The 25,426-nt window shown below is 31.6% G+C and overlaps 4 protein-coding genes across 4 annotated transcripts; all 4 read right to left on the bottom strand.

Moving 5' to 3' along the window:
• Nucleotides 1-835: 835 nt before the first annotated feature.
• LOC128182522 (shematrin-like protein 1) lies at nucleotides 836-3,679 on the bottom strand. Its single transcript, XM_052851200.1, has 3 exons — nucleotides 3,662-3,679; nucleotides 1,101-1,735; nucleotides 836-930 (listed from the first exon to the last, which is right to left on the bottom strand). The coding sequence occupies exons 2-3, from the start codon at nucleotides 1,726-1,728 to the stop codon at nucleotides 917-919; spliced, it is 642 nt and encodes a 213-aa protein (XP_052707160.1). The 5' UTR covers nucleotides 1,729-1,735; nucleotides 3,662-3,679; the 3' UTR covers nucleotides 836-916.
• Nucleotides 3,680-8,616: 4,937 nt separating this feature from the next.
• LOC128182273 (uncharacterized) lies at nucleotides 8,617-9,267 on the bottom strand. The gene has a single exon (XM_052850861.1). The coding sequence runs from the start codon at nucleotides 9,265-9,267 to the stop codon at nucleotides 8,617-8,619; it is 651 nt and encodes a 216-aa protein (XP_052706821.1).
• A 7,544-nt stretch (nucleotides 9,268-16,811) lies between these two features.
• On the bottom strand, nucleotides 16,812-17,342 carry LOC128182271 (shematrin-like protein 1). The gene has a single exon (XM_052850860.1). It carries the CDS (start codon nucleotides 17,340-17,342, stop codon nucleotides 16,812-16,814), a length of 531 nt encoding a protein of 176 aa, XP_052706820.1.
• A 4,916-nt stretch (nucleotides 17,343-22,258) lies between these two features.
• LOC128182270 (uncharacterized) lies at nucleotides 22,259-24,952 on the bottom strand. The gene is made up of 2 exons (XM_052850859.1): nucleotides 24,940-24,952; nucleotides 22,259-22,767 (listed from the first exon to the last, which is right to left on the bottom strand). Exons 1-2 carry the CDS (start codon nucleotides 24,950-24,952, stop codon nucleotides 22,259-22,261), a joined length of 522 nt encoding a protein of 173 aa, XP_052706819.1.
• Between the last annotated feature and the right edge of the window lie 474 nt (nucleotides 24,953-25,426).

Here is a 25,426-nt window from a genome sequence, read left to right as displayed (position 1 = left end):
AAGTATTATATCAGCTGCTGCTGGTACATCCACTTAAAATACATCAATGTGTACTTGTGTTTTTGTTAAAGTGGTAAAAGATATCACTTTATACATTTGTAACAACACACTGAAGTTAAAACTGTATATTTACATTCTACTGTGTTTTCCCATTAAATTCCGTGATGTTTAAATGCCTCTAAATGCAACACCTATTCACTGCGTATGAATTAACGAGTAATTTACATAAGTAGTTCTCAAACAGAGATTTCTATGTTATCAGTTAAAAAATGTATTTCATGAATGTTGTCAAAACACCATGTTTTATAATTATTCAACAAAAAAGTTGACTTTATTGTTAAAAGCAACATTTCAAGAGTTATTTATCATGGATTATATTTTCATGCTCGTCGATCTCATCTCAACAGTCTATGTGAAAACCAGTTTAAACCGGTTTTACAAAACAGCTGTTCTTGCTGTTACTTATTCACTCCCTCCGTGATCTGCACTTTATATCGATTTATTTAAGTAAACAATTGATTTCTTCAGTAAGGGAATGTAAATATAAGCATTGAATGATTTATTTTTGACGTCGTCGTGTCAATAACTTCCGTCAGGTGAGCAGACAAATTATCATAACGCGCTAACGCGCGTTATTCGATTTGTCTGCTCACCTGACGGCAGTTATTGACACGACGACGTCAAAAATAAATCATTCAATGCTATAAAAGAAAACAAAATACCAAATAAAATGTAGCTTAAAGTAATAGCCGGATCAATACACGAAGCCCAATGTGTGTTTTCCCCAAATGTATATTTTCCGACGGGTATGGGTATATTGATACAACTAAGGCAACACCTTTGAACTAATTTATTCTACACGTCGTATAAAAGTATAACAAAACTTCACAGCGTCTTCCATTGGTTTCGGTCTTCCTCAATATATTTTTTCTAAAAGAGAAAGACATTTGTTGATTAATTTCATTAATTTAAAAAAACCTTCTGTATTTATATATCTTGGTGTTAATTATCTAAAAAGGAAGCTTCTGTCTGAAGAAAATGTTTACATTTTTTCTGAACTTATAAAATGATCAACAGTTTTTAGAAAAATAGTTACTTACTTCTGTGGATTTGTCCTCCTAGATTTCCGGTCGGATAATATCCCCCAACTCCTGTTCCGGGATATCCGTAGTTTCCGAATCCGAGATTTCCTGTGAATGTGTTGTATGAAGGTCTTAGTCCGAAGTTGTAACCAGTTGGAAACCCAGCGGTGGGGAATCCCGTTAACCCATTATTGAGAAATCCGCCAGTGGGATAGCCTAAAGAACTTCCAAATGTTTCATATGTTCCTGGGAAAGTGGTGCTTCCAAATCCAGTTCCAAGTCCTCCATAATATCCCAAGTACCAAGGATAGGGGTTTACTCTCAGATCAATAAAGTTCCTACCTGGTTGCCATGGATTTCCAGCGGGAAAGTACAAATAATGGCTGACCACAGTTGGATAGGAAGCAGTGTTGAATAGGTAGGTTGATGATGGGTAATATCCATTGCCAAATGTGTTGTACGTGCTTGGAAAATAGGTTTGTAATCCCACATTTCCTATCCCACCAGTTGAATAAGGGAGGGTTTGGATTCCTAGACCCTGGGTTCCCGCTGCTGTATAAGGAAGATATGATCCACTTGTGGTGTAAGTTGGATAGGTGGCACAGGTCAGCCCAAGGAGGGTAGCAAAGTGTAAGAGGGAAATCATTTTGTTCCTTAAAGTAAAAGAAATATTTACTATTTCAGGTGATGCTTCACATACATTCACTTATGCTAGAAAAGAGAGTTCCTGTTATAGATAAATGTATAGTGTTACAGATCTATCATCATTATTACTATCAATTTTTTTTCAGTTACAGTTAATTACCATTCTCTGACAAAAATAAATGATAAATGCTTGAAAATGAATCTGTATAAATTGAATTATGAACATTGAAACGTGCTGATGTTGAAAAGTTGATGTTGATTTGAAACCTGTGCTGAGATTTATCGTGCTATGTACTTGAGAGGGAAAATATAGCCTAAATTTAACTGAAAATGAGTTTCAACGAAGTTTTAGTGTATTTGATATTTTTTGTGTGGGTTTTTTACCCTCAGCCTCAAAGTATTTTTCATAAATAAAATGTTATTTACTTTATATTAAACTCTATATGTGAAATGACATAATAAGAAGTATATTGATGATACGCATGTATTTTTAAAAATAATTACAAATTTGCCCAGTATTGATATAATGAAATAGATGTACAAGTTTGAGATCAAATTAAAAAAAAAACTGCACTGGTGCATCGGTGACTGCCTTTACCTTTATGGTTTAGATCTTCGTGGAACTAGAAGCCAAACATTTCGTTGAAAAATTGGATGTAGATGTGTTTTTAATTAAAAAGTAATAAATAAGAATAAAATATATTTAAGTTTGAATTCTTCCTGCTACTAACAAGTATTAAGTGAGAGCTTTCCACACAGTGTAAAAATCTACACACACATTCATACATTTTACATTCATTGGTTGATATCAAAACTTAGGAATCTCTTGTTTTATTGGTCAGGAGTTTTCATTGTCTTGTGAACAGTATTCAAGTAGAACACGTTTTGATTTCTAAGAGAGAAGTTGTTTTTTTATGATCTATTCTGAAGACTTAAAGACATCCAGACAATGTAAGTTTCTATTTTAGCCATTTACCAGCATTATAGAAAGGTGCGTTTATTTTTAAAAAAAACTATCAGGAAGAAATTATTTTGTAAATATGGTATTTATCAGATCTAGATAAATCTGATAAGTAAAAGTGCATTCTTCATTATTTCAGACGTAGATAATTCTGTTGGACAAGATTAGTAAATGCAGCCTAATATATTGTAGGAAATGTTTCTAAGGAAATGTTTAAGTGTTTTATATTGTGAATAGGAAATGTATGTAACGAACAAGTATTTAAATATATCTTTAATATTCTGATGAATTAACATCAAAAGTAGAAGATAATTGACCAGTGTTTGGAACCCGACTTTTGATAAGAGCTTTCTGATTTTGGAAAGAATGTAAATTGTATGTATATGGGAATAATGGAATGTATATATATCAGTGGACAAGTATTTTTTTAAAGATAATTCTATCGTTATAATGTATAGATGTATCTGATGACTTGATATCATACAATTATGTTATATTCATTTTATCATATTATCATATTATATTACATAGTCTAGAAATGTATATCATTAACGAAATCTGGTAAAAGTGACTGTCTTTATTCATTGCCAGCCCATTTAAAGTAAAAGACTAACAGAATTTGGAGGAATATGGTACGAATAAACAAATCCGGATAATACAGAATTACCGATAATGGAATTTTAACACTTTTTATAAGTATTCTTTAAGACTTCAAATATTCTTTACTTTAGAGTTTTCAGTTTTTTAAAGATATTCAGTGTAAAACTATTTAATTTATCAGAATGCAATCAATGACCACGAAGCATAATATTTTGATATATTCATTATATTTCATTAAGTACCTTAAGCTTTGGTTATTAAATTAAAACTCTAATTTTATACTGTTATAAAATAGATTGCATGGTTTTAGATTAAAAAAATATTAAAAGGAATTTATCTACAATATAATTTCAGTTAAAAAGAATTACTTTACCTGCTTTGAAAATCTCCGATAAAGCATGTTTCATTCAACTTTAAACTGGTTTATATACCATTTCAACAGTGCAACTCAATGTTCCTTGTGATGAGACGATGATCTATGAGGTGGTAGAATGATTTAAATGATGGTAGGTTTAATAATTTGTGCGGTAGGCAAAACAAAAATGACATATGTTCACAACATAGTTTAAAATATGAACAATGAAATGTCCTTTTCTCAATCACGGTTTCGATATTTTGTGGGTTTGTTAACCCATTCATCAATAAATCATTTGTTAATACATTTATGTCTAAAAATGCTTTTTGTGTAAAGCACATGTAGAAACATTTACACGAGATCAATCGCATTTTCAAAGTGGGCCAAATGGCTATGTTTAGACTTTACTTATCTTCTTGAGACGAAGAGTTCTGTAAAAAGATATATGAAGTATTCAAAGGATAATGTTTGATACGGCCTCTCAGTAAATTGGCGAGAAAATAAATTTTAGATCTTCTCTTTTTGTTTTGCATATACTCAATTTTTGGGAGTTGATTTTAATCAACTCTCCTATGCTGTCACTCTGGCAAACCGAAAGTGAAACAGTTTGGACCTAAGCACAAATCATCATCGCTGACAAGTCTTAGTTCTCGAATATAATAGAAAAATTCGACGTAATGTATGCTGAAGCATTGTTTTTCAAGGAAACTTATCTATAAATACTTTGAAAATAGTAAGATTTTATATAATACGAACAATTTAGATATTTATGTAGTCTCATGTATTCCTACGCCAGAGTTTAATATAGTCTCGTTCAACCAAATGTTCGACTGTCTCCGTAAATCACCGACAAACTGAGAGGCTCTCTTGCTTGTCGGAGATTAACGGAGACAGCTGAGCAACTGGTTGAACGAGACTGGAGTTCAATATCAATAGTGCTTCGATTCATACAATTTTTAGAATTGTTTCGATTACTAATACATAGTTTGAAATCTATCTTTAAATATTACACAACATGATTCATATGGGGTTTCTCTAAATTCGTGTCTGAAAAGTCTAATTAAAATTCATTTTATAAAAAGTGCGTAATTTAAATACAGACTAGAAACTAATTGCAACGCAAGATAAGTTGATTTTAGAATATATGATAATAGATAAAATCAACTCCCGTCAGTACTTCAGTACTTTGATTGATACATGCACTCTTCAAGACTCCCTTTCTTACCTCACCCCCTAAAAAATCAATCAAATGGGAGAAATAAATCAATATTTATATAATCATTATTTATCATTATTTATGGTAGGGGTACACTTTTTACAATCCCGGTAGACTTTCAGATCCGCCTCACATTTATAAGCATTTAAACTACACGGGCGCATTTAGGTACATTTTTTTCCTTTAACTTGTCAATGCATTTTGTCAGAATCTATCTTTTTATGAAAGGCGAAAAATGGGGCGTCACGTGAGACAGATTAATGTAAGCGTGTTTGACGTGACTTTAAATGCCATTTACCTTCATTTCTGACAATACATTACATGTATTTTGTAAGTTGTATTATCGAATCTAGTTTCTGATCGGTATTTCACCCATTCACCTGTTGAGAATTTGGCTATAAATTAAATCACCTGATATGTACACAAGTCTCATATTCACATTATCTATTGTACCCATTCTATTATTTTTCATTCATTGGAAGGACAGGGTCACTATTCAGACCGAAATTCACTGTACTACGGTGTACAACAAATTTTAAGGCAAACCTGTGTAATCTGTTAAATAATTTACCATAACTTTTGATTTTAAAGAGTATTATTTACCATCTTTTTGTACTTGAATATCACTTCAATGATTGCTGTATTATTTCGATTGAAAACTGAGTTTAAACAGTCCATCAGTAGCTTAATGACCAACATTATACCTATATTTGTGATTGAATGTTAGTATGAAATAATGTTTACTCCATGTTTAATTCTCATATATTTACATGAGAAGTAACATATGGCATAACCTATATTTACAATGTGATTTGGCACTAGTTCTAACACGTACGTAAGTAGCTCTCTTCTTAATAAGATAATATTCCGGTCACAATTTGGACTCTTGTTAATAAAAAAAAGTGAGTTACTGAATTTTAATGTTTAGGTCTGGGATAAAATATATAAGATTATTTATATTGTGAAATATGTAATAGAGAAAATCAAAGTAAACGAGAAAAGGAGAGTTTATTGCAACAAATACACGATTTATTTTGCGGCATGATTTTTAGAAACCTCTATACAATCAATGAAAAATAAAATATAGATAAATGTCCAGAACTCATATACTAAGGGTAAAGTTAACATGTATGATTTTATTGTGGAACCATCCTGATATTAATTTTTTAATTGTTCGTACAGTTACCAATTGATGATACCAGAGGGTGGTTACTCCTCCATTGCACCTGATCTTACCTCTAAATTTTTTAAGAGGTCCATGTTTTCTCTGCTCTTGTTTTGTTTTTCCTTTGGACTTTAAATTTTAAACACTGTTCGTTATCAGCATATGTCATTATATATTTTATGTGGTATGGGACACTTGTTGATAATAATATGGATAAAAGTGCATTATAATCAAGATACTTTTACCAGTTAGAGGTTCAAAATGAAATATTTCACCTCAAAATATCTTTTAAAACTTTTTAGAATGTAAAAATTAAAGAAATATCAGCGGATTTCGAATTCAAGACTTACAGATTTTAAGTGAACGCTCCAACTCTAACTTTGCGCTATACTGTAAGGCGACAATTTTGAGAAAGAAAATACAGTAGAACTCGTTTAGTACGAACACCGATATAGCGAATTCTCGACTATAGCGAATTTTGTTTTGAGTCACCAGTAAAATTTTTAAAGAAAACTTTGCAAAATTTTACGGTTAAAACGAATTCAAATATAACAAATTTACGGATATGGCGAAATGATTTTGAGTCCCATAGAATTGAATAATAACGAAATTTAACACTTTTATAACGAGTTTGTTTACAGTTAAAAAGTTTGCACTACCATATAATTTAATGAATTTATTTTGCATAAATTCTTCGATTTACAATTCGATTTTAAAGGTTTTAATAGAATGTATTTTCTTTCTAAGCCTCAATTAGCAAAAATTGTAGTCTGGTTTATAGAAAACATTGTCCCTAGGTCTTCGCTATAACCGAGTTTTACTGTTTTCAATAAAGTACACTTCATTTTATTGTTTATTTCGAATAATAGTACATCATAATATGGAGGTTTCCCATCACCTTAAAATCTAAATTAACTTGCAAACTATTACTTAGCTCCTTGAGGAGGTTAAAGAATCAATGTAGGTAGGAATGGAAACAGTCTTTAAAACATGCTATTAATAAATCACCATGCTACAATTTGTAAAGTTTTTATTTATATGTATCAATGCATCCTGATATAGTTTTGGATTTTGAAATGTTGAAACAACGATAAGAAAAATAGCAAAAAACATTTTGTATTAATATTTTTGTATTGGTCTTCATAAAGCTGCTTTGATCAAACTACTCGGCCAAATCGCTCAGGTGAGCAATGTGGCCCTCGAGCCTTTTGTTATGTATTTGGACAAAAAAATGCAGGCAACCTATTATCAATAAAGTAGGAACTTTTCAGTGACTGTGATTTTGCAAAACATAATAACGAAATCTACAGTAATATTGCAGATAAAACATCTAAATGAAACTTCAAATTCAGATCATGTATAAAGTTACTGTCAACTTTTGCTGCATAGTGTCCTATACATAGCAGATATACAGCTATTTTACATACTTTGTAGTATTATACGTAAACAAAATAATTCCACTTTATTACATAATTTATAGCATTATAAATCGTACAGTTAGTAAGCAAAAATATTTTCTGGAAGTACAAATTTACTGCATACCTAAGAGTAACATAAATTAAACTTACACAGTTATAGAATACTCACTATTTTTCTAGTTAGACAACTAACTGAAAATGTATTAACATTAGGCCTTTATTTAGTTTCTTCATCATGTTAAGGTGATTGAGGTATTTTGTGTTATGATATGTTCTATTCTAAAATTCCAACTTCCTATGTAAAATAATTAAACCGCTGCGATTCATGAGAAGTGCGATTTGGGTACTGTCGACAGGGAAATATTTGCCCAGTAATAATTTTGCCCCTCTCGCCCTTGTTGTCAGTGAGAAAATTTACTACTGGGTGAATTCCAATGACTCAATTTATCTTTCTTCAAACACAACTTTGCCTAGACGAAACAGTTTGCAAGTGAAAAAGGGCGAAAATAACACTTAGTTCAGAAATAACTCTATGTACAGTATTGATTGCTGAATAAGGAATGAACATTTGTTTGTTTGTTTGTTTTTTGTTTTTTTTTGCAATTATTAAAGTCTGTTTCTGTTTTTAAGGATCTTACGCTATAAAAGTTTGTTGGACACTATGATATAACTAAAACGTTTTATATCGAATCTTATATTGTGTAGACAGTACTGCTCTGTATATTTTAATAAGTCACTTCACACTCGATGCAGTATCATTAATTTTAACAACTAATATGTAAAGTGACAAACTGTGTTTTTGAGACAGTACTTTGCAAAAAGAGTAGTAAACGAAATGATAATTTTTTTTAACTAATTCTATTAATATCTACAACTTTATATATAGTGGGGTTTAATATTTTCTGAGAGGTAAATATTGCATTAAACAGATAATAAAGAAAGAAGAACAAGATACACTGACACTAGTTTATTCTACATATTGTACACAAGTATAACAACATTCCAATGCTCCAGTCTTTCATTTTTCTTTAGTATACTTTCTCTGAAAGATACGACAAATTTGTTATTCTTGTTGAAATTATTATAAAACAAAATAATGAAAAATGCATCAAATCTGAATGTCTAGAAACATATATTCACGACGTTTTTAAAAAAAAGGAATAACACATGTTTTTTAACTACTATCATTGTTTAACAATAAAGTGACCTGAGAATCGCATCGCTTACTTCTATGGATGTTTCCTCCTATATTTCCACCAATTTCGAACCCGAGGCTACCAGTAAGAGTTGAGAAAGACGGATTAAGACCAAAATTGGAACCAGTTGGAAACCCAGCGGTTGGAATATCAGTTAATCCATTAGAAAGAAATCCACCAAAACCAGTCGGGTAGCCCAAAGAACCTCCAAACGTCCCATAACTTCCCGGGAAAGTGGTCCTTCCTAACCCAGTGTCACCAAGTCCTCCATAATATCCCAAGTACCAGGGGTAAGGGTTTACTCTCAGATCAATAAAGTTCCTACCAGGTTTCCATGGGTTTCCACCGGGGAAGTACAGATAATGGCTGACCACAGTTGGATAGGAAGCAGCGTTGAGTAGGTAGGATGATGATGGGTAGTATCCATTGCCAAATGTGTTGTACGTGCTGGAAAAATAGGTTTGTAGGCCAACATTTCCTATTCCAGCGGTGGAATAAGGAAGGGTTTGAAATCCTAGACCCTGGTTTCTACCTGCTGTATAAGGAAGATATGATCCACCTGTGGTGTAAGTTGGATAGGTGGCACAGGTCAGCCCAAGGAGGGTAGCAAAGAGTAAGCGGGAAATCATTTTGGTCCTAAATGATAGAAAAATATCTACATTTTTAACCATTGTCAAGCACTTAATGTGATGCTTGAACAATATTTTTAAAGAAACAATAATTCTTGGTTTGATCTAATGACTGCATTTTATTTTTAAAACTATCTAAAAAATTTTGAATAAAGTTACATTGTGTATAAGTTGGTTTTCAGCTATAATGTCAAATCTAATATCATTTAAAAATATTAAATGGTAAGGACTAAACAGACGTGTAAACCTTTTCTTAATCACTGGAATTCTTTTAAAATGTTAATAATGAAGATGGTGAAAAAAACCCCAAAACGCACATAACATAAACAGGTTGAATATAAAAAATAAAGTGATCATGTTAAGAAACCAAGATCTGAAAATTAAATGCATGTTGATATATGTATATCAAGTATATCAATGTTTAGAAACATTGTGAAAATGGCTTTGAAAAACAGATAAATGAATTAAATTTTAAGAAGCATGTTTAGTTTTGTTTTTTTTTCTAAGAAAAATATAGTGAAAATGAAGTTGAGAACATTTCTTAAAGCTTTGGAGGTTGAAGAATAAGTTTAAAAACCATCTATATTTCAAATTTACCTGCCTTGATATATCTAAAGAACCTGTTGGATCGAAATCAAAGCAGGTTAATATATCAATTCAAACGTACAAATTAATGTTCACTGTGGTGAGGCTAAGTTCAGTGAGGTGTTATAATGATTGAACTTACGATGAGTTTAATGGTTTTGCGGTAGGACGACAAATGTACGTTTGTTTTAAGCATTTATAACTACACAATGAAATGTCCTTTTCTCTTTCAATTGATAAGCTTTACGTTTGGGATGGTAAATACTTATTGATTAATAAATCAACTTGCTCAATGAATGTTTGTACATGTATCTCTTATGTATCTTTCCTAACGCAAGAAGATAAAAAGCCGTCAAAAATGTTATCTGTCATCATAAATTTCAAACTTCTGGCAAACTTTAAGTCGCTTGAAATCGCAATCTAACCAAGGTCGGTGAGTTTAACATTACTTGAAACATTATACTGATGTTTGATCAATTGCATAGCAGCTACTGCAAAACAATGGTGTCTTTGTTAATCCTTTGACATGTATTCATCTTAATATGTTCTTGTTCATCTTGCAGTATTCAAACATTAAATCTAAGAATAGTTAACATATTTACTATGTGTTTTAAACCATTACAATAAAATTGTAGGTGTATCTAAAATTCTGTTCTATTTCATAACGAAAACGGAAGTAAAAATTTATGACTTTCATTATTTAAACACTAAAATGCTGCTTTTTTTGGTGATTCATTCGGGATATGAAGGTAGCGACATTGCAGAAAAAATACATAACCCGCGTTGGCGAGTTTTTAAAAAAAATTTCTGCAATGATCGCTACCTTCATAACCCACATGAATCATCAAAGAAAGCATTTTATTGTTTAAATTAATATCTTTTCTTTCAGCTTATTGATAAATTGATTAAGGAAAGTAAGTACATTTTAATAAATTACTGTTAATGTACGTAAGTACGTAAGCTGAAAGAAACAGCCAATTCGTCTCACGTGTGACTTTGAGTCTGACTTGATCATGATTATTTCGTGCAGTCCGTGATTTTTTCAAGGTCGCTGTAGATTTGGGCCAATCGATAAACAGGGCGTGTCGATATCTGTCCTGTCAGCCTTTTGTCAGTTTCAGCCGCTGCAGCTTTCGACCAATCGATAAACGGGGCGTGTAGATTTCAGTCTGGCTGTTTCTATAGAGCTATGAATTAACTATAAGTTTCCGTAAGACTTAGAGGAGATGTAAATTTATTCAAATTACTGCAATTGCTTATAAAGCCCAACATCATCGATTTAAAGGGTTTGAAGGTAAAAATATTTTAGGTTTAATTCAAAATCAATCGCATTCGAAATTAAGCCAATTTAAAATTGCTAGTAATATTGTTTTTTTTCAACTAATGTTAATAAACAAAAATATTGTAAAACATATAAAATCTACTTTTCTTTTCTCATTTTATATATTTTTAACCTGCCCTTGATTTTTCTTTACCGATATTCGCAGTGGTATTTTTAACCGGGTTTTCCAACGGAAAAATCCGGTTATTAAAATGGTGAAAATGGCGGGCGGGCGGGCGGCTGCCAAAAGGGTACCCTCATTGTACGGATAACTCCTCCTACAGTTTTCAAGATAGGAAGTTGTTCTTTTGCAGATCAATTGTACATATATCAGTGGTGTGCATATTGCTAGGATTTTGATTTCCGATAATTTATGAGAAAAATACCAGCTTTTGAACTTAGTCATTTTTTGGCAAAATATTGCATATAAGGTACCCTCATTGTACGGATAACTCCTCCTACAGTTCTCAAGATAGGAAGTTGTTCTTATGCAGATCAATTGTACATATATCAGAGGTGTGCATATTGCTCTGATTTTGATTTCCGATAATTTATGAGAAAAATACCAGATTTTGAACTTAGTCATTTTTTGGCAAAATATTGCATAAAGGGTACCCTCATTGTACGGATAACTCCCCCTACAGTTCTCAAGATAGGAAGTTGTTCTTTTGCAGATCAATTGTACATATATCAGATGTGTGCGTATTGCTTGGATTTCGATAATTCATGAAAAAAATACTAGCTTCTGAACTTAGTCATTTTTTGGCAAAATGTTGCATATACATGTAGGGTACTCCATTTCACTGGATAAGGGTTGACATGGATTATGGACACAGTTTACATAAAAGAAAACCAGGTTTGCTGTCACATTGACAGCTTTTCACTTGTTGCTGTATAATGTCCATTGAGAAAATAAGAGAAGTTCATGTTTAATTAAATCAGATAAAGTTCAGTTTATGGAAAATATATACAGCTTCTAATGAATGTGGTTATAATGATTTGTATATTCATGTTATCAATTGTGTGCATTGTCAAAAACCAATCATATATATTTGTATGATCGATAATCGAATATACTAGTATACATGAAGATAAAAACTTTAAATAATAAATGTTGTGACCTATCAAAAATGCTTCTGTTGTGGTAAGTTCGTTCTTACTAGTGGTTTTTACTTGACTGTTACGTCATGAATGCCTCTATAATTGAAAATTCCCGATTTGTAATATTCATATAAAAAAAAGTACCGCTTGTTAACGGTAACCCTAGTTAACAAAAAGTCATTTTGTTGTTTTTCTTTACATCACTGCTTTATTTGGTTTGAATATCGCAAAACAATAAAGCTATACAAATATTTAAAAGATATATATATAGGGTGGGATTATTTAGAGTATACTGTTTGCGCAGAGAACTTTCATTTTCATTTGACAGTGGAAAATATCGGACGGATACCGAGTTTTTGAACAAAGCAATGCCATATAGTAAAAACGGATCATATACTTAATACCTACAAAATAGATATATTCAGATGAAATCTGATTTATCCAAATCGTTTTTGGCTTAATTCCTACCAGAAGGTAATTTTTGACAAGTTCTGACGCTTGTTAATGCAAACATTGCGAAAGGTTTTATCAGTCCATGATACAAGAAATACTAACGAGTGGCAAATACTGTAGTCTCTAAAATGTTGGGGTTTCATTTCATTAAAAATTTATATTTTTATTTTTTCCTTTTCCGACTTCAGTAGCTGAAAAATGGACAAATATTATCATTAGCCTATCTAGCGACATAAGGAAATCCCTGTGACATCTATAATTTAATGATAAAATAAAAATAATAGTACATTTCAAAAATAAACAGCGATGTATTAAGTATAAACTTCCAAAATCGTTTATTGCAAAACAAGCATAATATTATCCCGTTACTTCAAGAAAAAACGATCTTAACTTGAGCGACAGTGATATTTCAAAATGGAGTCATATAAATGAGAATGACTTTAAAAGGTTATACTAACACCGACAGTACTGGACATGGTTTATTCAATAATAAAATCATACCTTTTTTAATAACAAATTTAAAATTTTACCTCGTCTTCCTTGAACTTAAAACAGATTTTACTTTCTCATGAAAGTACAGAATTTTAAAAAAAATTAATACAGAGCATATCTTTTTATTGAAGCAACGAAATAATGTTTAAGAAATGATATTAAGGGGGAAAATAAAATGATAGTATGTGAAACATTCTACCTCAAATGATTAGGAAATTGCCTATCATTATGCATTTATATAACAAAACCATCGTTCTACAGTTTTCACAAAATTAGATAAAAATCGGACCATACTGCCTAAAACACTTTGCGATTGTTTTTAAATTTTATTCTTTTTTTTTTATTAAAGATATGATTGATGATTGTTAATATGATAATTGTGATCAACTGTTTTGGTATTCTCTCGATGAAAAAAAATGACAATAACAAACCGTGAACCATCTCAAAAATCCATAAAACGAAATACAAATTCAAAGCAGAGCAACATGGACCTCCAAATAGATAGAGGTAGGATCAGGTGCCGCCTAGGAAGAGTAAGCATCCTCTGCTGAATGGTCACACCCGCCGTGTGCAAAATATTTTTAAAAACAATGTTAATATTCTTCATAGATTTACTTTAAAAAAATAACGTTTTTCTAATGCTTAGTTTATAATATTAGAGAATGTTTCAACATGAATTAATGACGATCAAATTTAATCTTTCAAATTTTTATTTGAAGACTAAGTATTTCTGGGGGGAAATTAAAAGAATAATATAAGAAAATTTTAATAAGACTCTCATTTGTGAACTCACGATTGAAAATTACTTCAAAGATGAACTGTGGCGATACCGAACAATGTTCTAAATTAAACGTCGAAAGGAAAAATACAAAACAGGAGCAAAGCAAACACAGACCTCTACAAAAAAGGAGGTAGGTTTAAGTGCCATGGAGGAGAACTCATACTCTGCTGATCGGTCAATCCCGCCATATGCTCCTTGTCGTAATCGGGAAAACGGAAAAATTCTTAGATAATTCAGTGATTGATATGCATGAAAAATGTGAGTCGTATACAAGCTATTGGAAGATTGTATTTGACAAGGTCGTTAAATCGACCATAGAACTTACGAAATGATGATTTCAATCAATATTGTTGATAATCTTGTTTCATCAACTTGTTTGTCAGTAGCTTTCCTCGTTTTAAAATTGTTTATTTGTAGAGCATCCCCTTGCATATTGAATCAACCGAGAGACAAAAAATTCATATGCAGGAAATGATGTAAAATTGCTACACTATAAAGGGGGGGGGGGATGCGGCCATCTTGTACATTTGATGATAAGAATGTAAGAATTTCTTGAATTGGCTTGTTTATGCCCGAAACTGGCCAAAAATGTTGCCAACGTTATAAAAGCTATAAATATGAAGTCCTACATGTCATTTTGTTTGAAATGTATGCATGCAAGAACAGGACAATGCCTTTTAATCACTCAGAACAGCTGTCGAACTGCGTAGTTACAGACTTATTTTTAAGATTTAAAAACTGAAAAAATATGAAAGGGGGTCCTCTCTACAACCATGTATGTAAGTGGGTTTTTTTGTTCAGCATTCATCGAAAGGTAGAACTATGTTTTTTTTGGTGTCATTTATGAGATTGAACACTGCTGGACTTTACCGTTGCATCGATTGCACGAAGTACTGCAGACCTTGTTTGGTCTCCGAGGTCATAGACATTGCCTTTTGGGCACCTCCGTTAACAAGATACTTACCACATTGTCGTCGTGGTGTGTGCAAATCGCTTATCAATACGATCTCTTTTTTTATTAGCAATGATTATTGAAAAAAAAATCGTCATCAGGATAAAAGAATCGACAGTTTTACCAAACATCAAAATCAAAACAAAGATTCTAGTACCTCCTTTTAAAAATCAAGATCAGACAAACAAAAACGTTCTTTTTGACAAAATGTAAGGCAAAGAAAAAAAAAGACAAGAAGAAACTAGATAATGATGTAGATTGTTGAGAAAAGGAATTTAATACTCCAATCACTTCGACCTGCAAACGTGCTTAGAAAGAATCATATAGATTTTTTGATAAAGGAAAAGAAAAATAATGTATAGGCGCCGAGCGATATATTTAACAAAAAAAAAAGCTACAAAAACTCTGACACATCCTAGAGGAGGAAGTTGCTGTTTTCGTGAGTATGATAATTTGTAAAGAGAATACTTTCTCCATTTTTGAAAATGTTGATTATCATCTCTTATGACCATCAAAACTTTACAAAACTGTTTTCATAATTGTATTAAAATCAAAATACCAAAAAAAAAATGTATAGACTTTGATTTTAAAAACTTTGCTTTTAAAAAATGAATGAACATTCAGTGCGTCTTAAAATAGTTTGAAAGCTCTATGTCTTACTGTTCTGATATTTGGACGTGAAGTTCATGCAAAGATAATTTTTTCCTGCCATATTGTGTATAAAATCTTTCCGGTCGGCTATTTGTTTTAAGATTAACCTGGCAAGCTTTACAACAAAAACACAAACCAAGCATCAACACAGGCATGTCGCACTTTTAAGCACCAATGTCATTCAAGAATTCGGCAGCAGTGATTTAATAGGCTAACAGAAAATTTTCGCTTTGAGGTGAAACCGTACAGAATGTTGTTAGATCTTATACCCCTTATGGGATGTTGTTAGATTTTTAAAGCGTATTGTAGAGGAACGGTTTTTACAAGTTTGATTTTAATAGGATTGATACAGCGTAGTACTTTAAATGTAAAAAAAAGGTCATAGGATTCTATGGGGTTTGATGGGGTTGCAGCAAGAAAGAGAAACAAGCGGTTTATACTTATAAAAGTAGTGTTCAGATTTTAATATCAACGCAAACCTTAAGTACGCAAAATTACGAATCCGGAAAGTTTAATATAGCACTTCTGTACATGTTTCGATTTTTTACACGAAGAGTTATTTTACACACCTGTAGGTAAATCATTTATCGTAGTTATAGTTACTAAAGTAAATGTTTTTCAGTGACAGTCCATTATTAAAAATGCAATGGCTTCATGTACACCATTAGATTATTATTTTCAATTTATCATACAACAAATACCAACATTTCAAAAAATTCAACATTGTTTCTCTAGCTCAACCATCGTTATGGTTATTCATTCTTATCAAATAACATATTTTTAATTTCTTGTCGTGTGTTTCAAATGGCTTTTTACAGTATAAATATTTGTTTTAGTGTTTTAGTGATTTTCCATGATTCAATTTGTTCTTTGTATTTACTTTAATAATCAAATAGACATTTTATGATTATCAATTGATGCAAAACAGATGCTTAACTAATAATTTATTCTAAATATCGTAGAAAAATATAACAAATTCTCTTGCAGTCATCATCTTCAGTATATCTTCTCTGAAAGATATAAAATAGATCAAATAATTTAAGATCACAGGAAAAATGTATAAAGATAAAGCATTGTGAGATATATATATATATATATATATATATATATATATATATATATATATATATATATATATATATATATATATATAATAAAAATATTTTACATATTTGATTGCATGATAAGGTCATCAGTTAAGTACCGGGTTACTTACTTCTATGAAAATGTCCTCCTATATTTCCGATGGGAAAATATCCTCCGGATCCATATCCAGGGTATCCAGTGGTGAGAGATCCGGTGGGATAGCCCAAAGAACTTCCAAATGTTCCATATGTCCCTGGGAAAGGGGTGCTTCCAAATCCAGTTCCAAGTCCTCCATAATATCCCAAGTACCAGGGATAGGGGTTCACTCTCAGATCAATAAAATTCCTACCAGGTTCCCATGGGTTTCCACCGGGGAAGTACAGATGATGGCTGACCACAGTTGGATAGGAAACAGTGTTGAATAGAAAGGATGATGATGGGTAGTATCCATTGCCAAATGTGTTGTACGTGCTGGGAAAATAGGTTTGTAATCCAAAGTTTCTTATACCACCGGTGGAATAAGGGGACGTTTGGAATCCTAGACCCTGGCTTCCACCTGCTGTATAAGGAAGATATGATCCACCTGTGGTGTAAGTTGGATAGGTTGCACAAGCCAATCCGAGGAGGGTTGCAAAGAGTAAAACGGAAATCATTCTGTTCCTAAATAATGGTAAAATAAAATATATTTCACTAGAAACCACGTCTTCATCCATACAAATGTAAAAATATAAAGAGCTATCCTGTACTTTCTATTGATAATAAAATTACTTGTCGTTTTTTAATTAAAATTTTACTATGATAAAGTTTTGTTTCTTACACTTAATAGATGTATATATTTTAAGGGTTAAATTTAAAATTTATAAAGGTGATTGCCTCATCTAATCTTTTGAAATATTTTATAGTACACCTCTAGGAAAAGAAAAAGGGGAAATAATCCGTGTACCAATACTGAACCTGAATTTAGAAGTTCAAAGAAATTAAAAACATTGCCTTTTGTTTATTTCAATTTAAATTTCTATAAAGAATGAAATGATGATATAAAGTAAAATTTAACCACAAATATACCAACAATAAATAGTATTAATTTTTGTCTAAGTGTATTATTATCAAGTGTTAAAAAGTGTTAAAAAAATCATTAATTTTTGTCAGGAGAAAGATTTCTCTTATAAGGAATATATAGCAGATCAATGTTTTGTACAGGACGACAATAATTCAATTTTTCTCCAATTAAGGCTTCTTAATGGCTTTTCCCCACAAAAACAGAGCTAACAGAAATTTTAAAACCATGATATTTTTTGTCATTTTAGTACAAAATGACACTTTCTTTCAAAATATTTTCAACATGAAAATTGCAGCTCATATTGCTTTAAACTTCGGAGAATTATTTATGCATTCTTATCTTATCCTTTTTGTAAGCAAAATTTCTATTGTTAATCATTATAATTAAGAAGTTTAATCATGAATACAAAATTTAGAGAACTTTCTTAACTTTCTTTTCTTAAAGTTTTAAAATGTGAAAATTCTGATTTACCTGCTTTGAAGATTACAAACGGAGCATATTTAATTCAGCTTTGCGTTGGTTTATATATCGATTCAAAAGTGCAACTTAATGTTCGATAAGATGAGACGATGATAAATGAAGTAATATGATGATTTAATTGATGATGGATTTAATCATGTTTGCGGTTGGTACAACAAAAAGGACGTATGTTTACAGCTTGTTGTCAAGTCTGAACAATGAAACGTCTTTTTCTCATTCTGACAATTAAACATTGGGGGGGGGGTATTGTTAACTCTTTTTCTTAAAAATTAAATTAGTTCAATACATACAAAGTTATCACATCTATAAAAAAGGTAAATACAGATATAAATTTATTTGTCATAGTAAATTATAATAACAGTAAGTTATTCCGGAACACCTTAAGTTGCACTTTTGATTTGGAGTAACTCGGGACTTTTCTCGTTTTTAGTGCTAAACTGCAGTTTGAAATATGACGTTATAACATTTAAATATAGATTAAACTTCAATACATCTGTCAAAAATACGCCGGTTTAGAGGTGGAAAAACCAAATTTAAGCTAAATTAGTTTTTCTTTCATTTCAAAGATAACTATTGATTTAAATATATTATGAAAACAACAATAAATGGCAAAATATGCATTTCATTCAAATTTACCCAATATCGACCAATATCAACTCTCCAGCCCTCGGCCTGATATTTTAATATCAGGCTAATATGAAAAAAATGCATATTTTGTATTTTTCTCTTTGTATCATATCACAGAATATTGTATAAATTGATACAATAGAATGTATTGGGATATGATACAATAACTATACGCTATTACGAATAAAGCGTATGGTATATAATTTTCAAATGATACGTTTTAAAAATATATGATACGATATTTGTATAATATGATGTGAAATTGTATAAAATGATATAATATTGTTTTATATGATACGATACTGTTACATATGATACGATTCCGTATTATTCTATACGATACAAGATGATATATATGATAGGAATAAAAATCATATGATATATCGTATATGAACAATCACATCCATCAAGAACGTTTGATTGATGTAGGACCAAACTTTTATCATACTTGACAATGGAGAAATGGCAATTGCATCTCAAGTTTGTTTTAAGTTTTAAAAAACTGTTTGAACCATGAAAGTTTGAAAATTACAGCATCTAGATATATTAAGATTAAGTTATGTATCAATAAAATAGTTTTGAAATTATTAACCAGGCAAGTTTGATCAGCCGTTCCTGAGTTGTTCTGAAATATTTAATCTACTTTAGTATCTGGTAACTCAAACCACTTTCTGTATATTTCGCTAGGTATTTAATCAACAATGCAAGTTTGAATTAGTGAGGACCATTTCTTTCCAATCCTACTCTAGAAACCTTTGGTAAAGTTTCGACCAGAAATAATTTAGATATGGCCATCAAAGAGCATTTACTATAAAAACTTTGATTAGCTTTAAAAACTTTAACCTGCAAGCATCTGACACTCATGGTCCAGACTCAGCATTCAAGTGTGTCCTTACGTATGCCCATATGCAACATTCATGCATGTTTGTTGAAGACAGGACTGGTAATAACTTAGAAATAGGACCTTCTTCAGAAAGTTTAACCAAGTAGTAGTAGTAGTAGTATACGCTTCTACCGATTTCGTCTCGGTATGCTAAAAATAAATAGTGAATTTTAAATCAATCAACTATTGCATATATTTCAATCCCAAGACTTTTTCAGCTACAACTTTCATTAATTATTCTTCAAACATTGATTTAAAAAAAACCAATTGAAGTATTTGGTTTTTTGGGGGGGGGGGGAGGGGGAGCGCGAGGGGCAATTTAAAAAGTCCTTGTTTTGGCTTGTCAAGATTTTTTGGATGTGCTTGCCCCCCCCCTCCCCCCCCTTTAAAAAATGATGGTACGTACTTGGTACTTACCATTTTTTCTGCAGTGATTTTTTTTAGTTTATAGAAGTCAACAGATTTGTGAAAAGTATAGAACAAAGCTCATAAAAATTCTTCATACTTTTCCGATGTAATTCTGTGGTAAAGATATTCTGGTCGCTATTAATCTGTTTATCTTGTATTTGTTTCGATTAAAATATTTTATTTGTGATGCATTTTCAATTGTCTCTATCTAAATGGTCTCAATATAAGCAAAAATAATTGATTGTTATCTTTGTACAAGTGTAACTCTTTCGCTATAAACATTGTTTGCATTCAGAACTGTGTCATATCATAGCGTTAATTATTTAAGTATATGTTTACATAGTTTGCATTAAGAATTATCATGAACTTGTATTTGTGGCATTTTTGGTTATTTTTTCCATGCGCTCTAGGTTTTTATGAAATGGGTACATTATTTCTCTAACTATGAAATTTAAATTGAGTTTCATAACTCATATTACAGCATAAGAATAACATTGGTATGTTTTAAATATAACACTCAATGAAAATAAATAAATATATAGCTCTCTTTTATTGATAGAACTTGCCATTGAAATGAGAACTGGTACTTACAATTCTATGATTGAATAATAATGATACTAAGGCAGTACATATTTTCAAGAATCATCCACATGCACCTTGTAGGTATTGTTGAAGGCCACATTATTAATGAAAATTCGAATTCATAAACATCTGATTTTTTGGCAATTGCCGTTGATTGTTTAAAGTACTCCTAAATTTTGTAACAAATTAAAATGTACTCACTTTTGGCTGATAAAGCATTAACTGCACCATAAGAATTCGATAAAAAAAAAATTACAATTTTTAAATAATAGTTTAATAACCCGTTTTGATTTTAATAACAACTTTTTATCATTTCAAAATGATATGCAATGACCAAGGTTGATTGATATCAAAACAGAGAAAAATGTGTACTATTCTTAAATTTTTTTATGCAATATAATTGCTAAAATTAAGTGGTTTGTGGTTTTTGTGCCATTTTAGATATTTGATGTTAGTATAATATCGTGAGTATTTCAAACAACAGGCCAACAACTACTTGGAAAAGTGTATAAACAAAAAAATCCAAAGAGAGGTCCGTGTTTGCTCTGCTCTTGTTTTGTATTGTTCCTTTCAACTTTTGATTTTGAATACTTTTCGTTATCGTGATCTCAAACATTTGACGTAATTAAAATTTAATACCAACAATATATATGTAGATAAAAAAGGTAGTTTTGTGTTTTCGACAATCAATAGTATGGAGCTCTTATTAGTCAGTTTAAAAAAAGTTCCAGAATTTAGATGAAATAAAATGGAGTAAATAAATGTTCAATATATTCATTGAAAATTATAAACAGGAGAGTTATTAATATTTAACTTTTTTCCGCTCTCAAAACTATTTTCTCGTTTATAACAATTTCCAAATTATAAAAACTTTGGAACGGGTGCACCATTTTGACAAATTTTTCAATTGTTTATGAAATTATAATTTCGGAAATGAGGTCCTTCAGGTACTGCCTAGTCAGATACCTTGTCCTCTCGTCATAAAATACGGTGAAGTTTTTGTTACAGAAACAAATACCTGTGGGATTTTTCTACAATCATTCACATGAAATTAGCGTTAAAGAGATGTCATTGGATTTAGAGATATTTGAAAGAAATTAATAGCACTACTTTAGAAGGGCCACAGTGAACAATTGTTGGTATTTCATTTGTAGTGATTGATATTTTTGGGCCACTGATTAATGTAATCCTAACGATATATACGTAGGAATATTAAACAACCAACAGTTTTATAAATTGCAGTGAAATATACGTTTATTCATATAAAGAAATATATATAAAAACATCAACATACAATGTTATGTTCGCATAGTCGTTCTCCGGCTTCACAGAAACCAAAAACAGTCCATTTATTCTTTTGTTTACTTTCTTCTCTGTATTGAATGGAAACATGAAATGATTTAATCATAAAGTGTAAAAAGATATCAAATCTCAATATAATGAAAACCAGATGAAACAAATACAATGTTATCTCTTTCATAAGTACATGTAGTAAATTTTCTCTTACTAAAAGTCCCATGGGAATGTTTCTACTCACTGTGATAACCTCCACCGATGCTTCCACTGATAAGACCTCCATTCAGTCCACCCAAACCATCAAGTCCTCCATTTAATCCATCTAATTCACCTAGGTTAGACCCTAATCCTCCCAAACTTCCTAATCCACCCAAACCTCCAAATCCAGTATTGTAGGTAGGGCAGGGAGAGTATCCGATACTGTTTCCAAGACCATGGCTTGGAGTATATCCGGTCACTCCACCTAGTCCTTCAAATAAGCCAAGCCCATTTAGTCCAAAGCCGCTAAGTCCACTTCCTAAACCACCGAAGGAATCAATTCCCCTGCCAAGTCTAAAACCATTGAGGGTACCGAGTTCAGTGCCTAATCCTTCAAAGAAGCCAAGACCGCTGCCTAGACCACTGCCAATTCCAAGGCCGCTGCCAAGTCCTAAACCACCACCCAAAGAACCGAGTCCACTGTAGAGAGGATAGCCAGAACCATATCCAAGTTGGGGAGAATATCCATAGCTAGGATAGGTTGCTGTGGCAAGACCACAGTTGATTCCAAGAATTATGAGTTCCAACGTTGTTAACTGTCATGCCCTTGTGTATAAAATTAACTGAGAGACAAAAGCACCAAATGCAGGTGATAAAGATATATTGCTACATAAGTAAGGAAAGTAATATAATCTAAAATACATGTATGTACATTAAATGTATAGCAACATTTTTACGCTCCTTGTGTGATAAAACTAGATAATGCATGCAGCAAAGTACTGCAATGAAAAAATGACAATAACAAACCGTCAACCATCTCAAAAATCCATAAAACAAAATACAAATTCAAAACAGAGCCATACGGACCTCCAAAAAGATAGAGGTAGGATCAGGGGCTCTTAACATAAAACATGCTAAGATATTGACTTAAGTATGGTCAGAAGTAGGACTTAGGCGGAATTCTAGGACCTACATAAGTCCTATTTAAGTCTGTCTTATGCTGTAACATAAAGCAAACTTAGCAATGTCGAATTTTAATGTATTGGTAATAAAATCATATTTCTATAGATACATGAGCATGACATCTTTAATATTTGATGGGGTAAATGTACAGACATAACATTCAAGGTGGCATAAGTATACATACATATGTACCTAAACTTTTTAAAAAGCTCAAAGTGATGGATCTCGGGCAAAATATTCAGTCTATTGTTGTTCCTTCTTTGTTTTGACGAATATTCACTATTTTAGTCATTCAGGAAGACTGCCTGAGGCGTGATATCGCGATGCCGTTAGACCTTGATATAATTATATAGTGGATTTCTTTTCATCTTTCGCTCTACATCCTATCTCACCAATAAGGCAATTTACATACCCTGGGTATATTTTCTTCATTAAAACGATATATTGAAATGAGGCAATTGTCTTCTTTAAAATCACTGAGGGTTTTACTGTCTTCAGAAGGTTTTTTTTCGCGACTTTATATTTACTATTACTTATTAGGTTAGTTACTGACTCACTACGGAAATATACTGGGTTGATCAATCTCATAGATGGCGAGGCAAAGACGAGCCGTCTATGAGATTGATCAACTCAATATATTTTGTTTTCCCGAGGACCATCAAGCGACATATTTATTCACAAATAGCGATGATCTACGCAAAGCCATGTACAAAATGCCTAACACCTCGTCCAATTTAACTCATTTAAACTCTTCAAATTTTCAATCTCACCTTTCAAATACTCTTTAAAAATCTTTGCTTCACCTATGTTCACTTACAATGTTTGTTGCTATTCAATTTTAAAAGTTTTCTCCCTTTCCTCTGCAGATATTTGAGCAAACGACGCTGCCATTTTGTTCTGCTCCAGACAAAACAATGTGACGTCAATATTCTAAGAGCAACTACTCTAATTTTAAAGAATTGCAAAGGGCAACTACTCCAAATACTTTTAGAACTTACAGCATGCGGTTTATGTATTAAATACTATGAAACGTCGAAATGAGTAAGGGAAGCGTCGGCCAATGACGGCCATATTGCCTCATATTATTTCTCACCGAACAATTATAGAGATATATGAGGCAATCACGTGCTATGTCTAAACCAATTAAAGTGTGACATCTCAGTCCAAGAGAAAACAAAGTTTCTTATTGTAAACCGACCATTACGTATTTACAACCTATTCAGGAGCCTACTTGCATACTACCGGTATCTAGAAAATGTTAAAGATCATTCATGCTTATATCAATCAAATAAAAATTTTGCTATTGGTGAAAATTAAGATGTTGATTCTGTGTTAATACTACTTTGTAATAAAATGCTGAACTGAAATAATTAACAATTACACATTAAAATGCGTGAGAACAACACTTAGGACATACTTAAGTCAACTCTACTGACCGCCTTTTTAGGTAAATTATCCTATCTAAACACTCTTCTACTTACGGACTTAAGTCTAAGAATGTATATAAGTCCTGCTTAAGCACTGTCTTAGACTCAAGTACCTTTTATGTTACGAGCCCCCGGTGCCTAGGAGGAGTAAGCATCCTCTGCTGACCGGTCACACCCACCGTTGCTCTTTGTCGTAATCGGGAAACAAAACGGAAAAGTCCGCAAACAATTAAGTGACGAAAGTATTTTGCTACATAATTAAGGAAAGATGATTATAGAAAAATTGAAGTCATCGCGTTCATCATAAAGTTTTGGTGTTAGGTTACCATCAATGTCCATTTGCAGTAAACTATCCAAATATGAAACAGATGACACAGACTCTGTGGTATCTTTTATTTCAAGTTCACTGGATATATCGATTCGAAGTAAGAATGGAAATAACAATTGTTAAAAGATAATACGTCGTCGATATACCTGAATGTTGACTTGAATGCCACAGCGAGTGATTTATTATTTTTTTTCACGAACAAGTTTTTAAATCAATTCTGCTTCATAAGTATACAAAAATAGGTGTGATAACAATGGGACACAATTGGTACCCATGGGAATTTCAACAGATTGTTGGAAGACTTGCTTTCCAAAAACTACATAGATGTTGTCTATCAGAAACTCTGAAAGCATCTTTTTAATGTCAACTTCAGAGTACTTGTGTTTGCAATCAGAAAGGTTCTTAACAAAATTATTTTTTTTATATTTCCATTGATAAGATAAGTATTTTTACTTCCATTTTAATTGAAGAAACAGCTGTCGATG

This window comes from Crassostrea angulata, chromosome 4 (assembly GCF_025612915.1).
Source record: "Crassostrea angulata isolate pt1a10 chromosome 4, ASM2561291v2, whole genome shotgun sequence".
In the NCBI taxonomy this organism is placed as follows: domain Eukaryota; kingdom Metazoa; phylum Mollusca; class Bivalvia; order Ostreida; family Ostreidae; genus Magallana; species Magallana angulata.
The sequence above is the reverse complement of the archived record's forward strand: the minus strand, read 5'-3'. Positions and strand labels throughout refer to the sequence as shown.